Source organism: Ambystoma mexicanum, chromosome 10, assembly GCF_040938575.1.
Source record: "Ambystoma mexicanum isolate Mex_15411 chromosome 10, UKY_AmexF1_1, whole genome shotgun sequence".
NCBI lineage: Eukaryota > Metazoa > Chordata > Amphibia > Caudata > Ambystomatidae > Ambystoma > Ambystoma mexicanum.
In genome coordinates, this window is record NC_090932.1 from 1,019,677,946 (window position 1) to 1,019,695,167 (window position 17,222).

The following is a 17,222-nucleotide window of genomic DNA, read 5'->3' on the forward strand; positions in this document are numbered from 1 at the left end:
AGAAGCAGATCCATCAACCACATCACCACGTCACTTTACCATCCTATGTCCAACGGGCTAGTGGAAAGAGTCAATAGACTGATAAAAAGTGTGATCCAATCAGCCACAGCCAATGCTCTAACATGGAAGGAAACCCTAAAGGAGGCTTTGCACGCATACAGAACAACGCCACACTCCACCACCAACTCGGAGCCTTTCACCTTGATGCAGGGCAGAACCACAACCAACCAACTGAGACCAGGGTGGACATTCATGGACACTGGTGAGGCAAGAATGAACATCGAACCGAAAAGGGACATAGAACAAATTCAAGAAACCATAAAGGAGAAGCAAAAGAAATACAAAACATATCACAATTCGAGAAATGGAGCAAAACAGATGCTCCTTCAGGAAGGAGACTCGGTGTGCGTCAGAGAACAGAATAAAACACTCAAGAGCGAATCCGAATTTAGGTCTCCGCAAATAGTGGCACATCGCCATGGAAAATCTGTCACATTGGACGATGGAAAGAGGTAGTCCCATGATGATCTAGTAAGAACAACCAACGACACATACAGACCCAACACATGGTCAAGAGATGAACATTATCCTGAGGAGACACTTCACCACAAACACGTAAGAAACAGTGAACTCCGTGCCGACGACAAGGAAACATCCACCAGGAGACTGTCGAGAAGAAATCGCAGGATCTGAAAATTCAACAGCGACCACGTCTATCATTGACCAGCAGCTGCCAAACCCATATCACATACCTTTAGCCAACTTTCCCACCCCATCTCTCCTTGTTCTCCCCCCCCTTTCCGCCCCTTGCTTTCCCTTAGGTAAGGAGATGTTATAATGTTGTTATCCACTCCACTCCATTCATAATGGAGAACGTTTCCACTTTCCCGTTCCACCCCGGAACCCAGAACACCCATTCCCCTTCTGACAGCCCTCGCCTCCGGGGGCCGTAAATAAAGGCTCATCTTCCCTTACCTCCGCCTCAGTATTTATTTCAGTGTCACACCCATTGGTAAACAGTGCCTCTATGATGCTAAGTATTTGAACCCCATGGATATGATCACACCGCTCGCTAAATCAAAAACAAGGCCCGTAGATGCCAGGAGCAGTACAGCAATTTGGCCATTGGAATCTTTTAAAGGGAATGAAATTAACCAGTCGTGAAAGACAGGGAACTTGGCTCATTTTAAGTGGGTTTCCTGGAATTCGAGGTTTTAATTCCTTTTTGGCAAATCCAATTGGCCTAAAAGTGTTAACTTCATGTGATGTGTTTTTGTTACAGGAGACTTGGCGAGTGGATTAATTTTTTATATATGGTTTTAGTGTAATCTGTAGCCCAGTGATGCAAAATGTATGTGGAGACCCATGGGAGGCCTTGCCATAGGGACAAAGGCCTTTTCTTCCCCTAGAAAAAGTGTCTATAAGGAAATAACTACCTTATGTACTCTCTGTTGTCATACAGGATATGATGCATTTACAGACCCTGCTCCTACTTATGAACATATATAAACCCCATAGTAGGGTTTATAATAATATGATATACACGAAAGTGACTGATACATTAGACCACTGGTATAATTGCCACCCTACAGATCGAGTGAATGTGGCGGTGGACTTCAATGAACACGTTTGGGCAAGAGGGTGCTTTGCCGGATACAGACCGTATTAAACAGTCTCTACCATTAACAAATGCGGGAGAGAGCTCATTGGAAAAAAGGGAAGGAACTTGGTGTCTGGTGATGTATAACTTAGTGTGTCTGAACTTGAAAGGAAACACCAAAGACATGATTGAGAAAACATGGACTAATGGGACAGTCGCTACCTGTATGGACTACGTGTTTGTTAGCCAAGAGATGTGGCCATGTTGTAGCCCCATAACCTTACTCCAGACTAACCTTAGTGATCACTTGGTATCGACATGGGGATATACTATAGAAGCAAGGAGTGTCCTACTACTCAGAAAGTTCTGTGTGGGGTTGTGGTAAACAGTGAGGAGAACCATATTTGCTGGACGAATACAAATATTGAGAGACTAAACTCTCACTTCCATGATGACTTATTTGTGAAAAGTATGATTGACTGTGATTGGGGTCTGAATAAAGTATTGATAGAACTTTTTGATAGACTCAATTTGCATGCTATGAGTAAGGGGAGAAACAGGCCATTGCATAGTGCTTTTGATATGGAAATCTACCAAGAGTCTATTAAGAAAAGAGCAAGCAAGAGTTAATAAGCGGGATGATCTCTCTAAATCAATGTGCCTGCCCCACATGAAGAAACCGAATACAAAATAAAAAAATGGGGTTAGGCAACACTGAAGCTCCCTTTCTAGTGCAAACTGGAAAAACATGTTTGAAATGCTGCGCACAAATGATGCAAAAAAATGTTGGTCCTTCTTTAGGTCTTTCCTGGCAGGGATAACGGTACTTGAACTTAACCCCGTTGAAGAGAAAGTTTAGCTAACATACCTGGGAGAGCTATATTATGATCCCAAAATAGAGTAGGCTATGCCGACACATGGCCCAAAGAAAGGGGGGAAACTTACTGGCTTTGAAGCTGTAGATATTGAAGCAGTAATCAAAAGGCTAAAAACGTCCAGGGCACCTGGGCCGGATGCTGTGCCAAATGTAGTGTATAAATCTAGTCCGTCGTGTTAGCCGGAGATTCTGGCCCAATGGTTTGATAAGATCATGGCACGGGTGGAGATTCCAGACAGCTGACGGGAATCTTTCTTGGCCCCCAAATACATACAGGGTAGAGAAGCCAAACCTACCAACTATAGACTCCTCGTGATGCTGGATAAGAGTGCCAAGATCTTTGCCACATTGTTATTAAAAAAATGGACAAAATGGGCGGGAGACGGGACAGCTGCATACATATCAGACGGGCTTTCATAAATCGCATAGCACAATACATAACAACTGTGCTCTGCAATAGATAATTGAGGACACCAAACATCATGGAGGAAACCTATATGTGCTATGTGGATTTCACAAAGACGTTTGACACTGTGTCCCATCAGAAACTTTGGAATTAGACCATGTGTTACTGCACGTCAAGGCCTTATACAGCGATACGGTAGCACCATTATGCCTATCCCAAGAGGGGAATTTAACATGCCAGGTTCCGACTAATGTTGGCTTAAAGTAGGGATGTGTGTTGGCACCCCTCCTATACAACATGTATACATCGGATTTTGATTTGTATTTAACTGACGTGAGGAATCCATCCGGCCCCCACCCGGATAGGCAATGATCCAGTCCCATGGCTAATGTATGCAGATGATACAATAGTAATGGATCATATGCCTATTGGACTCCAACGTAGCCTTGATGCACTGACTTGCTATGCTTGGGAAAATAACTTGTTAACTCATTCTTCAAAAACAAAATCATGGAGTTCGGAAATAAAGGAAAAAGGTCAGGCTCCTTTAGTTGGAAGCTTAATGGTATAAAGCTTGAAGTCAGTAACCACTACCGTATTTTAGGGATTTCCATCAATGTGGCACCTAGGATCTCATTTTATGGGGACTATATTATTCCCTGCATTCTAAAGAAATGGTACCTATTAAAATTTTTGCTGCCCTGTTATATGGAATGGAACTGCTCTCGGCCAGATAAGTAACTTTTCTGGACAAGTTGGTAGGAAAAATCCTTAAATCTATGTTAAATGTCCCAAAAGGGACTCAAATAGAGGCAGTACGATGCGAGATGGGCCTTTGTTCTCTTAAAGGGACACTGAAGCGTTGCAAGCTGTATGGTTCTCTTGTGATTAGAACAAAAGAGGACAATACGATAATGGGGCTAGTGTCCAAAAGACTACAAGTAGAACCCTTGAATTATTTTCTGAGTAGCTTGCATAAGGAGGTATGGGAACACTGTGACAATATAAACTTCCCCTTAGAGGAGATATTAGAAATAGCCGATTATGAGAGGCAGCTTAAGAAGAGGATCTGGGCATGGACAGAGCTGAAATGATGCATAAACTTTTCATGAAAAGACGATATACAGAATACACTCAACTGGGCTTTGTGTTTGATTGGCCGGCCTCCTACCTGTTGAAACCGTGTAATAGGAAAATGAGGAAATATATAATCTTTCTTCATTTATATATCCCCCCTATATACGGATATGCAGGCAGATGGATAGGTGGCCTCTATGAAGATCGTAGGTGCAGATTGGGTCCAAATTTAATTGAATCTGCACAGCATATATTGACGCAATGCCCCAAGCTGAAGTTCAAATATGAAAAGGCTTATGCCCCGATGGTAACATAGAAGGAAATCAATTTTGGAGCACCCTTTACGGTGCCACCTCATTGACTATGATGTGTGCAGGTTACTATATATGGATTGAGGCGGTAAAACTGCTCTTGAATAGATAAGTAGAGAGGTTATGAGCAGCTTATTAAATCTAGTGACACAATTTAATGCGCCCCCCCAGTAATGGGCGATGGAATTAGATATTTTTAATTGTTTTAAATAGCCTATGTCCTGGATGAAATCTGATTACCATGTTGTCTTTTTAAAGATGGAAATGTATTTACCAGGTGTGTAGATTATTATTATTATTATATTGGTGGATTGTCAAATATTTATAATTTTTTTTGTATTAAAAAAATGTGTGCTTACGGTTTTTATTTTTCTAACCAATTGCACAATAAAAAAAAGGTGGATAGAAAAAAAGCCTGAAAAACATTGGAAATATAGGAGCCGCATAACAGTTTGGGGTTTAGGACTGAAATTCACATACCTTTTTCATGTTGCAAGGTGAGAAACACGGGGCAGGAGCCTAGAATGCGAACAATATTTTAACATAATTAATACCAATATTGTGTTTGTTTATAAGAGGTCCTTGACAGTACAAACCTGAATACAACTCTGGTCTCCTGGTTCAACAAATGGCAACTTTGCTACTAGACTCCATTTCACCCCTAGTAATTGGAAATCAAAAATGGGAACCAAGAATTGATAGAAACAATTGGAAGACATGTTGGTGCCCAATTCAGGAGCCTCCTAATTTTAGGGATATTGCAAGCAACTGGTGAGAGAAAATTCAGAAACATTCTTAGGCTCAACAGCAGTTAGGGTGGACAAATGAGGAGCGTGAATGGGACAAGAGGCAAACAAAGCTTCTTTGGATCCTGAATGCTGACATTTAAAATTAAAAATCAGTTAATTTGCAATGACGCTACAAAAATAGCATCTTCTACTGTACTCAAAACATTTTCATGGGGGGACAAAATGTTTGGTTTGGTCCACTGGACACTACCAAAAACACTAATACCCCCACCCCCGCCCCAAAACACAAACACCTCCATTGTAATGATGGGGGGGGGGTTCAAAGTTCCAAAAAATGATTTGCTATTCTTAAAAGCACTTTGAGCAAGTAATCTAGATAAAACATTAAATGATTTACATACTAAATCATGAGGCGTTTGGCTGTTCTACCTAAGGAATTCTGTTTGCCACTTGGGCCAAATGATCAATGGTTACTTTTAAAGCCCACGGGCTAGTAAAGTCAGTAATAATATAGGATGCACATTTCTCCCACAACTAATCATTTTAAAAAATCTGCGCCAAAGTATAAACCACTTTGAGCCAATAACACGGACGAAAACTGTGATGGAATTAAAAATAAAATGTTAAAAACAACATTTTCACACAAGCAATAAACTGCCAGTGGGAGACATTACTGTGGCATTTGGGGCTTCACTCAGCATGCGATAGTAACGTGGACACGTGAGGCTGTATAATGCCTCACGCACGATAACTACCTTAGCAGATAGTGAAGTACTCAACTTTCACAAGGGGGGGCAAGCATGTCCTTTGCAAGTTTGAAACCTGCTGCTGGCATACATAGCCTTTCATCCTTTTGAGGTCAACACATTTAGTATTGCAAACTGGGGTTTTAATAACACCTATTTTACGACTCTTAAAAGAGGGAGAAAGCTGGCAAGTAGGGCTATGTAGGAACACAAATCATTACACCATGCATAGGAGACATTAACTGGAATATGATGTTATTTGTGAGGCATTTGAGGGTGCACTTCGGATACAATGGCAGTAACTAAACAGGTTTGGTGACTAAACCATGCTTAAGAAAACATGCTCAAGTATTTGAGGGTGTGCGTGACATAACTGCAGTAACTACACAGACAGGGGAGCCTGTACATTACATTTTGTCACTAAATGTGTTATGTAGCATTGGATGGCATTACTGGGGAACGGGAGGCAGAGCTCGTCTATGATGGACATGCACTGCTGCACCTGTTAAGTGCTACATAGATGCCAACAAAAACACTCCATTCTAAAGCCAAACCACATGGTTTGTCTGCTTATTTAAGCCAAACCACATGTTTTTTTCATCATTTATCTTTCTCCCTCATTGGTCACAAATGTATACGTGTAATTTCGTTAACTATTCCCACTAATCGCACGTAACTGTGGCCGAATGATCTTCTGCCTGGACCCTGAAGTCGAAGTTAAAATAAAGAACACTTTCAAGGTTCAGCAAGAAACTAAACTTAAACTGCCCCTTAGCGTCATCGCTGCAACGCACCGAGCAAAGGTGAAGGCTGTGGGTGCGCGGGAGCACAGAAAATGGTCTGAATGGCCGCAAGTGACACGGGTGAAGATATGCGCATCCCAGCTCTAATGCGTGCTAGTACGCCAAACCCACCCATACTATTCTTAACACAGAGAAACAATTAAGTGCTTAACCTGCACTTAAATAAAAACGGGTGTCGCTTTATTATGAATCTACACCTCAATGCCCATGAAGATCTCCTCTCCTCTTGAAAGCAGTGCCAGGCTGTCCATCTTCAGCTAGCATGACCCTTCCCTGCCAATAGAAGCTGCTTGTGCTATTCCAGGCAGACTCTGGGGTCAGAGAAATATCCTGGTGGTGTATCAGAATGGCCTTCACCCATTTTCTAGCGTCTCATTACCAGAACACCCTACCCTGCCCATCTTCATTCTACATAAAACCACTAGCCCACCAGCTACCCAGTTACATGACCAGCCATACACAAGAGAAACTCCCATACAGCATTCAATCGCAGTGCTTACTACTTGCTATAGAGCCGCCGTGATTGGCCCGGAGCTCCGCAGCAGCCACATGCTGTCCTGTTCAGAGTGTTCCAAGATCTTGCAATCACAATCGTATTTACCAATATTCTGGGGCCTCCTTAGCTGCCTGCCTCATTCAAACGTCAACTATTGGCAATACCTATTCCATGACTAATAGCACACACATGCATAATAGCACATACATTCCCAGTACACGATAATCCCAAGACTTTCATATTTACAAATGCAATTACATTTTAAATTGGATGGTTAGTGACATTTCTAGCAAAATATACAGAATGTGTCGCTTTTTACAGCAATATGACATTACATGCAATTGGTACGAAATGCAATACAGAAGGTCTGTGTGTTTATTACTAAATACAGTCATAAAAATGGTTCAATGTTGTACGCTTTATTTTTTTGCAACTGGCAAAAATAAATATATGTCTTTACAAATGAGACAAGCTTTCCTGTTTTTATAAAGGCAAGTTATACTTGTTTCAAAGAATCAGACAGCAGGCCATTAAGAGTGACCTAGAGACTAAAAATGCACTCCCTCCTCCACCCTTCACCCGATCTTGCTGGCAGTTGTGACTGAAATGCATGCAATTCTAGAGACGAAGAGTAATTCAAAGTGCATAGTGAACACGCCCGCACATGTGCACCCTTCTGAGCCGTGGAGTCACCAGTTATCATCAAGGGTAGGTGAAAGGCGCTGCTTGGTTCTTGCGTCAGTCTCTTTTCTTCTCTTCAGACCTTTTACACTGTTGCAAGGTCCAATGGAACTCTGGGAATGGTTGTTTAGTTGGGTTTCATATTTTTTCTTTTAAAGGAATATCAAGTTAAATATCAATCCTGTAATAGGTAGCCTCCACTTAATTACTATTTCTGGATGGCCTATTATCAAAATCTGGCATTATCCAAAAAACCAAAGATATTCCCCACAAACAATACATCTTATTATCAAAGTTATTTGAGAAAGACATGTGGTAAACTCGGAGAAGTTAAGGTTATGTTGTCCTTCATCTATAGGAAGTAGGGTACTTATATCAAGGATAGTGATTTATGGCCTCAAAATGAGATTCAGTGAGATCTTGGCTGCCTCAAACCTTATTAGAGTACTCTACAAAATACTTTCTGCATAAATTAAGTTCATAACATGTCTCTTGCTCGAGGCACAGCTCTCTCTTTCATCAGCAATAGGAGAACACCTTTATACGCCTCCACGACTCTCTGTGCTGTAGGCCTCATCACAGGTTCAGGCTTTCTGCACGCTGCATGGATATCAAACAAATGAAACCGGACAATGTCACTTCCTTCAACATCTCCCATAAGGAAATCAGTGACCGGTGGGATCTTCCAAATGTCAGTCTTTTCATCATAGGGTGGCATATTTTCATCCCTGAATTCCACCTCCTCCCCGTAGGGCCAGAGCTGCTCTGGTGCAACAAAGTCACTGTGGATCTCACGTGGCCCACATTTCACAAGTTTGCCTAGCTCCTTATTCACCAGCGGCAAGGCATCCAAGTCATTTACTACAATGCGAAAGTCACTGGTCAGCAGATACTGGGAGAGCACTTTCTCCAAGTCGTTGGTGTCGCACATGACCAGGGTGCCCAGTGGGCTGCTGTGCAAGTAGCTGATTATGCTCACATAGTCAATCGCTAGACCCAGCCTGTTTTGCCATGTGTTCAGCATTTGGTATTTAGGATGGCCCAGCGTCTTTTCCAGATTGCTGAGGGAGCCAATAGGGTGGTACTCCGTGACAACTGTGAATTCCTCCACACAGTATCCAACGAGAGTGACAACATGCTCACTCTGAAGTGATCTCAGCATGTTCACCCCATGGAGGAAGTCCTCCGTCAGCTTTGGAGACGCAAGTGTCGAGAGGGCAACCTTGCGCTCCTTCCATTCAGCAAGAAATACCCGTTTTACGGCCCCTTCTCCAACAAGCCTCAGTTTCCTGACTTGCATCCTGATGTCTGCACAGGATAGCAAGGGAGAACAGTTCTTCATAGCCTCCATTCTGAAGTAGCCAGGGGAGCAAGGCCCTGGCAGAACCCCTTTAACTGGCAGCTGGGACAAGACATAAAAGCGGTCCAGGTAAAGATAGAGGAGGCAGTTGATCAACAGCACAGCAAGCAGAAGGAGAAGGTTAAGCGGAACCTTGGAAGAGCTATGGGACTTATCAGGACCCGACTTTTTTTGCACACTCCCATGGCTCCCACTGGATTGACATTTCACGGTCATGACCGATCTTCACTAAATAAAAATTGTTTCAAACATGTTTTTTTTTTAAAAAACAAAAAAAACCTCACTAGGTCTTTCAGGGCTTTTGAAGGCGGGTAAATCTTTCCCAGTAGATAACATTTTAATGGGACGCACCAGGGGGGTTGTATCACTTCTTAATTACTGCTAAGTGATCCAAACAGCCAAAAAGCCCCAGGACACGGCTGCAGAATTTTCTTGTAAGGGTTGTGGTGTAACATACTGTGGACCAGCAGCCTCTGCAGCGACCCTGGCAGGCAGGCTTTCGCAGTCTATTGGAGAGCTGAAAAGAGAGAGAGATATTTAGTGTCAGATACAAAAGCAATGTATTAACTAAAATCATTTTTCTGCCCTAAAGGTGAATTTTGAATAAGCAAAAAAGACAGCAAGTGTCAGAAAGAAGAGAACAGTGAGTTTGAAAAAGGAGCAGGGCACTTTTAGTTCAACAGATGTTACAAAAATTTCACTTGGTACTTTAATTTTAAAAGGTAAATCCTGCAAATATTGCCTGTAGGTTAACACATATCAAGTGAGTCCTGTGTGCGAGGACAGCTTTTAGAAAATCTTTCCAATAAGCTGTTTTCAAAAGTTTGAGAACAGTGATGAAAGAACACTACTGTGTGGCTGTGTTTGCTCCGTTGGTGTGTTGGCGGGACAGGAAAGAGGCCCCTGGAAAGGGGGCGGGGGCATGAGCCATCCCCAGAGCCATACCCATTGTCACCACTTTGGGTCACGGTGACGGACGTGCATCTTTACTTCATCATTCACTTTCCCACACATTTGCTGCATCACATTTACCTCTTCAGTCTTTTGCTTCTGCCAACATCCACTTCGTCATTACAGGGGGCGATATCCTACACCCACTTCTTTTCTTACCCATACTCTTACTGTTGACCTCAGTCCTAACCCTACCATATCCACTGCCACCTTGACAATGTGATAATGCAGACAAAGCAAAGGTAAGAACAAGTAAATGCCTGAAAAAGTAAATGTCTGACGAAGTGAGTAATGAAGAGGTAAGTGGTGAAGAAGTGTTTTTGGCGAAGTAAAGGAGGATACAACGATGACTAGGTATTGTCATTGGCCCGACCCATAATGGAGTGCCAGTCCGCCTTTTAAAGGATCGGTTGCAGGCCACCATGCCTTTTCAGACTGCAGTGCTCTTTTTTTCAACCTCCTTCCTTAGAATGGCAATAGGTTGTGTGTTAATAATTGTAGCACAAAAAAAGGGCTAACACACCTAATATTTATCTGACGCAACACACTCTACATTCAAAATTAAGTCAACCACCGGCAATTACTGAGCACGCCAAGACACGTCATGGGGGTCAGCACCTCCACGGGGACATTTCCCCTCTGGACAATGCAATGTATGCCCACTGACAACACCTACGAAAACCATAAATCAATACCTCAAAACACCCTGGAAACAGAATTCATTTACAAACTGTAACACAAACAATGTTGTATACCTGATCCAATGTCACTGCCCGCTGGGGTTCAAAGAAACCTACATTTCGGGACGGGGTTAGGGAGGGGGGAACGGGGATGAGGTTAGGGGGGCTAAGTGGTGATGGGAGGGGACACTTCATAAAATAGGCGAGGCAAATTTGGAAGCTCCTCCCCCACTGTTCTACCCCCCACCCCTCTATGGTCTGGTGTTGGGACCAACTATCAAATAGTAGATTTTAAAGCTCAATATGCAGAAAAGCGATGACACCATGTAAATCCGTATGGCAGCATGTTGAGCCAAAATAATATCAGCGTACCTTTTATTTTCCACATCCTGAATACAAAAGTATAAGACGCAAAAGGCAAAATATCAATTTACCCACTTTATTTTCAGCGCTTTAAGACACACAATAAAAAGTTGTGTAATAAACTCCCCTAGGTTTGGAGATTTGTCACAAACCTCCAGCGTGTTATGATGTATGGTTTTAAGAACATTCAGCTACGGACATCAAAGCAAACTTTACTTTTTAGCATATCAAGCTATTAGACATTATGGGTATGAACACATTTTCAAAGGGTGCTTTATTGTGTTGCTTGCTTTAACTGTCACAGATTGCAAGGTGACTGGTGATCTTTCAGTTGGAAATTTGCCATTATGCATAAAAAAGGCTATGCTGCTGATGACAAAAGAAAGGTGTTGTCGAGTTCATTAGGGCACTGGCTGCTGGGACACAGTCTGTGTCTCTTAGGGGTCTGGGCTGTGACTCGGGGAAACGGGCAGTGCTTGATCAGCCGATCCGATCTGGGATGTGATGTGATAATGAGCTGTCGGTGTCCAATTTCACGGCACACCATCATACCCCACAAGACATACAGTGGAAAATCATCGAAAAGGTCAAGTGCCCTGCAAGAGGTAGAGATATATAGGCATTACTTTTCAAAAGAGAACAAAAATGGATATGCCGTTTAAAAACGGATAAAACAATGAAGGGATTGTGTGGCAGACCTTAGCAGGACTCGAAGGAGCCCATGAGATCTAGTCAGCCCCACCCCTCACATATTTACACCAGAACGCGATGCCATCAGATGGAAAAACATCAGATTTATCATGACATATGTACCCGGGATAATGTGCTATGCAGATATGGCCTTTTTGGCTGATAAGGGCACATAACAGGTCCATTACAAATAGGGGGCTAGTTCCAATTTTTACACATGACCATTAAGAATACCTTTGTACTAACCAATGTTTAATTTTGTCACTCAGAGACACTATGCAAGAAACTGTGGCATGGAAACACATGTTGGGGCCCGCTCCCGGTTCACCGGAGCGGGTCTCACCTGACTTCGGGATCACCCCACATGCACCAAGGAACTGCGCCAATGCAGTTTGTACACTGCAGAGCGCACCGTGCATTCTCCAGATCACCGGAGCAGGGACAAGTGGGCTGGGGGCACCCAGCTCACCGTAGCCGCACCCATAGCTGTGGTCACACGGCCTAGACAATCAGGTGGGATGGTGTTGCCCAGCAGGGACACCGTCCACATGCAGGGCCACGCCAGTTGGCCTGCTGCATGTGGCGTGGTACCAGCATTGTGCTATCAATAACACGCCAGAGTCAGGTCTTCGATCGGAAGCGGCACGTCCTTTTTATTAGCTTGGTCACATGGTTACTACCAAGTGGTCATTATACAAATCATGGGAGCTACCATGCTCCCAGGAGGGGTGACATGCAACAACATAGACACATGGGAAAACCAATAATAGTCCAATTCAGCATGATTCGTTATAATTCTGCCCATTAGATCAGTGATTCAACCTTTTGGTCTTTAACAACAAAACAGTTGTCATCTTGGGGTGCAGAATTTATTTTAATGGCTGGGCACGACTACCTCTAAAATGCGAGATTCACATCTTGTTTTGTACATTAAACATTATACGAAAGCCGTAACTTGAGGCACATAGTAACTGGGCTGCGGAGCAGGACGTATTGGCGCTGCCGAATCGGCGCATCCAGTTGGGTGCGGGGACATTACGACGCCAGCATGTTTTGGTGCGGAAAACTGTCATAGTTTTAAATATTGTCAGTATTGCGCCAAAAACATTCTGATACATGTAACTGTTTACTGAATAGACGGGGGTGGCCTGTGCTAGTAAAACAAAATCCATAATTCAGCACCATGTGCCTTTCACCTTTAGCAAAGCACCAAACCTGCCAATCGATAACTAAATTATTATTGAAATGCCTGGTTCTCGCATATGTAAAACGGTAAATGGCGGATCTCCTTTGAAATATTTATCAACGCTCCAAGCAACAGAAACGGAGCCAGGAGTAATTTGCAAAATGAAAAATATAGATTTCTTTGAATGCAGCACGCTCCTGTCCTTTGCTCACCTTTCTTGGCCTTATCTCAATAACTGCTCGATACGTTTCTCACACTCCCGTTGGAAAGCTGTTCATCACACTCTCTGATCGAAAGCACAGCTGGCAAGGGTGACAAAGGGATCTAAACATCAGCACAGCACAAATATAGCACTCTGGCTTTGACAAGAACGACATTTCAAATACACAGAAGTTGGATGTGCTCTGGCATACTGTATTTTAATGCAAATGCAGATAACTCCACCCACGAAATGAACACTGGGTGGAAACTATGACGAAAAACAAAAGCAGCCATGAGTTAAACACCCACAATTCTTTTCAAATGCAACACGTTCACAGGCACAGTGCTTATCAATGTGCTGCATTTGAAAACACGTGTGCTTATGAATTTGGCGTGACTCGCTTGAGTTTAGACGTGGCTGCAAAGTCAGCATTGCCCAAACGTCTCTAGCACCAAATCGCCAGGGGCAAAAAGTCTCCTGCGCCAAATTGGCTGATGCGGCGAACTGGCCGCGCCGAACCGGCCCAAGGCGAAACAAAGAGAGGGTGTACCGACCTGGCTGTTGCTGCCTGACTCTACCGTGACATCTGGCGTCTATGAGGCACGCACGCGCCATTCGGCGCTACGTGTCCATACACGCGAACTTATGTAGAATCACGTGTCCCGCTGACGCTACCAAAACGCGCGAGACTGTCATTTCAGAAATTCTCAATACAGAAAGAAGACTCGTGGTACAGCCAGCGCTTTACGCCACACAGCAAGACAAGTGGAGGGGGTAAACTATGCTGTATGATCATGGGTCCTGTTAGTTTTCAGTCCCATATTCACGCGGTAGCGACTAACTAATTCGTTCCCACACGAGAAACGGACAACGGCCCGCCCACTCTTCTTCACTCGAATCATAAACCCTCCGCTCAAAGCTACTGTCAACCACAACGCGTAGTTCCCGTTAGAAGAACGCCGCAAATAGCGTCGGCAGCACGCAACGTAGACTCTACAGTGAGTGGGAAGGCAAGATTTGAGGGCGAGTGAATACGCGTGCTTCTTCGACGGGTCAAGATGGACTCTGCTCGAGATATAAACCGAGTGGACTTTCTTGGGGTGGAGATTTCTAGAATAGAACGGAGGTATGGAACGTGCTCTACCACTGGGAGGAGGGTATTGATGGGCCGTTATCAGCTGGAAGTGAAACAAGCATTGGCAAAGCCATTTTTTTGGCTTGTGTAAACGTGTTAGGATTTTGCCAGGACCTGCTAGTAGATGCCCTGGTATTCGCACCATTTTGGACCTGCTACTATCAATGGGCAGCTAATATTTGTATTTGTATTAGGTTTATCACTAGTCAGCGCCTGGCCATGCCTACACAAACGCCCAAACTGGTTGCATTGCCAATGCTTGTTCTCATAAGCTCCTTCTATTCTCCAGTGTTTCGTGTCCGCCACCCCCCAGTCTTTCCCTTCACCATAACTTATTATATAACTGGGGCTGTGACTTTTGAAGCTGTGTCTTTGAAGTCAGCTGGCGAGTTTATCTGGTGATTGGAGACCTGCCTCAATAGTCCTTCCCTGTTGCAGGAAAGAGATTAGGAAAAATCCATGTTACCACAATCAGTTAAACCAACAGTTCCCACCTCCGTGGGAAGGGGTGGAACTGCCTGCCAGAAGGGAATAGGGGAGATGCGCGACCCCATTATGTTTAAGTATATAGACACCCTGTATCGTTTTATGGGTCCCTTTAGTTATTCCGGAAAAACAGTTTTCACTGACTCCATACATCTGCATTAGTGGAAGGTAGGTCATGGGGCTTCCTCAACCTGCTGCAGGGTCGGTGTAGAAAAACAGGTGTTCAGCCTTGTATCCATGACATGGAAAAAGTTGCCTCCTGTCCCTCCCTAGGTGCTGTATGCCTGCCAGGTCCCTTGCTCATACAGGCCTGAGATAGATCCACACTTTGCACTGAGCACAAACTATTCATAAACTCACATCCTCGACAGAACAGGACTTCCTCCATAAGTCACCAGAGCTGTAGCTGAGATCCGCAGGAAGGAGAGTGGGGGGAGGATTGCAGCCAGTTGGTGCTGTGTGCACATTAAACAGTGTGCTGTTGTAGCATTACGCCTCCCCATCAGCCCTGGCTCCACCCCCACTCCAGTGTTAGTAGTGTGGGGGCCTGCTACTGTTATTGTGGCGATAGCCAACAAGAGAGAGCTAACAAGCCCTGGCGCTGCTTTACTTTAGAGCCCTGGACCACATTACTTGGAAGCCCTGGGCTTCACTGCTAAGAGCGTACAGCACGCAGGGCTGGATTGATAAAGTGCCGGTGCCAGGTGCTGGTTATTGACGTTTGTAGGCACGCACAGAGGGCTTTCCTGGGAGCTCATGGTGAAGCATGGCATGCTCTTTTTTCAGCTGCGGGGAACGCAGCAAGCATTCTGACCACTTTCCCTGGCCGGGGCAGTGAGGCTTCCCAGGCTGCAGTGGGGAGTTGCTAAGGACTTGTGCAGGGATGGCGGAGCCAGAGTTCGATTCTGCCCAGCAACGTTCTCTCAGGAGTCCTCACGAGGTTCCCGAGCTTCAAATAAGGGGCCTTGTTTAATGTTTATACATAATCACATAATACACTGTGGCACCAACTCATCATGAGGCGATGTTAGGAGCTATGTGACTGTGTTGCGAAAACCAAGTTGATGTGGAACACACAAGTGTGGGACATGATTGTAAGTGCACTCGTGGAGCCCTTACAGCCAATACAGGCTCTTATTAAGAGGATCTATGGTTGCCAAAAATCATCTGTGTGAAGTGAACACAGGGAAGAGGGAAGAAACAAGGTGTACAGAGTGATTACCTAAGTGACGGTCAAGACGTTCATTATATGTTGTACATGTTATCATTTCACCATGTCATTTCATTGTCTATTTTACTGTTATGTTCTGTCTTGTTTGCATGGGGTATGAGGTCAAATACCTCCAGAGTAAGACATGATAGGTTAGGGTTGAAGTCAACTAGGTGTTAGGAGTACATGAGACAAGGATGTGTGTAGGAGAGTCACAATTAAGAGTGATTGTGTAATTAAAGGTATTCTTTCCCCAACTTCTCAGTCCTATCAAACTGGTGACCCTTACCCTTTTTCCGGTTTTCCTACAACACCCTTACCCAACCACAACCTCTCCCTAATCCCCCCACTGGCTGCCTCGTGGTTCCCTGTTACTCAGAATCAGGAACTTGTGCCAACCATTGAGGGAGGGGTCGTACACATTTCAGCTTCTGTGGTTCGGGAGGGGGTGTCAATACCCTTCCCATCTACGGGTTGTGACACCCGGACTGTGTTTCGTTAATTGCTTAATGCAGCACTCTTAATTCTCGCCTCATATGGCCCTGGACTGTGTAAACCCCCTCAGTGAGGACCTGAACGTCCCCAGCTAATAACCACCCACCCCCCTACTATTCACCCCTCTGCATGAGTGCCTGTGGCTGTTTACAGGTGAACTGTACGTCTCTGCTTCCTTTGCTTCCATTTGCAGGAAGAGAGGAAAGCAGCAGATAGGAGGGGTGACGAAAGTCATGTTTTTCAGCAAAGACAATCGGTTTATAGTCATAATATCGAAAACATAATGCCGAAATGCAAAAACGTCGGAAAAAAAATGTCGACTATAAATATGTCGAAATGATATACATATAATAGAAAAAGACACTTATTCGAAAAAAAAATGTCGAAAAAAAGTCGACAAGCAATGTTAACATACCAATGGAAAATGTCAGAAATAGTAACGTTTTTATGGGAGGGAGTTCCCCAACAACCTCCCTTCCACCCGAACCCCCGCATTCACCCCCCACCACAGAACCATTTAACTATCCGTGATTAAAATACATTAAGAATAACGAAAACCCCACAAAATGAAGAGTAGTAAGAGTTAAACGAATAGGTGAAACCCAAGAGTAAAGAACCTTGCCTAAATACCAAGGAACAGATGACGGTTGTGAAAAACCGTCATTACCTGACAGAACCTAACGTCAGAGCGGACTAAAGGACATTCAATACAGCTACT

General features: G+C 44.0%; 1 protein-coding gene across 2 annotated transcripts; it reads right to left on the reverse strand.

Moving 5' to 3' along the window:
• Nucleotides 1-7,468: 7,468 nt before the first annotated feature.
• Nucleotides 7,469-13,835, reverse strand: POMK (protein O-mannose kinase). 2 transcript variants are annotated; one of them, XM_069618829.1, is made up of 3 exons: nucleotides 13,733-13,830; nucleotides 13,189-13,278; nucleotides 7,469-9,623 (listed from the first exon to the last, which is right to left on the reverse strand). In XM_069618829.1, exon 3 carries the CDS (start codon nucleotides 9,320-9,322, stop codon nucleotides 8,225-8,227), a length of 1,098 nt encoding a protein of 365 aa, XP_069474930.1. In that variant the 5' UTR covers nucleotides 9,323-9,623; nucleotides 13,189-13,278; nucleotides 13,733-13,830; the 3' UTR covers nucleotides 7,469-8,224. The 2 variants fall into 2 exon arrangements, with proteins under 2 accessions (XP_069474930.1, XP_069474929.1); XM_069618828.1 differs by lacking the exon at nucleotides 13,189-13,278 and having other exon boundaries at nucleotides 13,733-13,835.
• Nucleotides 13,836-17,222: the final 3,387 nt, after the last annotated feature.

Excerpts from the sequence above, each read along its gene's own strand:
- POMK (XM_069618828.1), bottom strand. The coding sequence starts at position 9,322 with ATGACCGTGAAATGTCAATCCAGTGGGAGCCATGGGAGTGTGCAAAAA.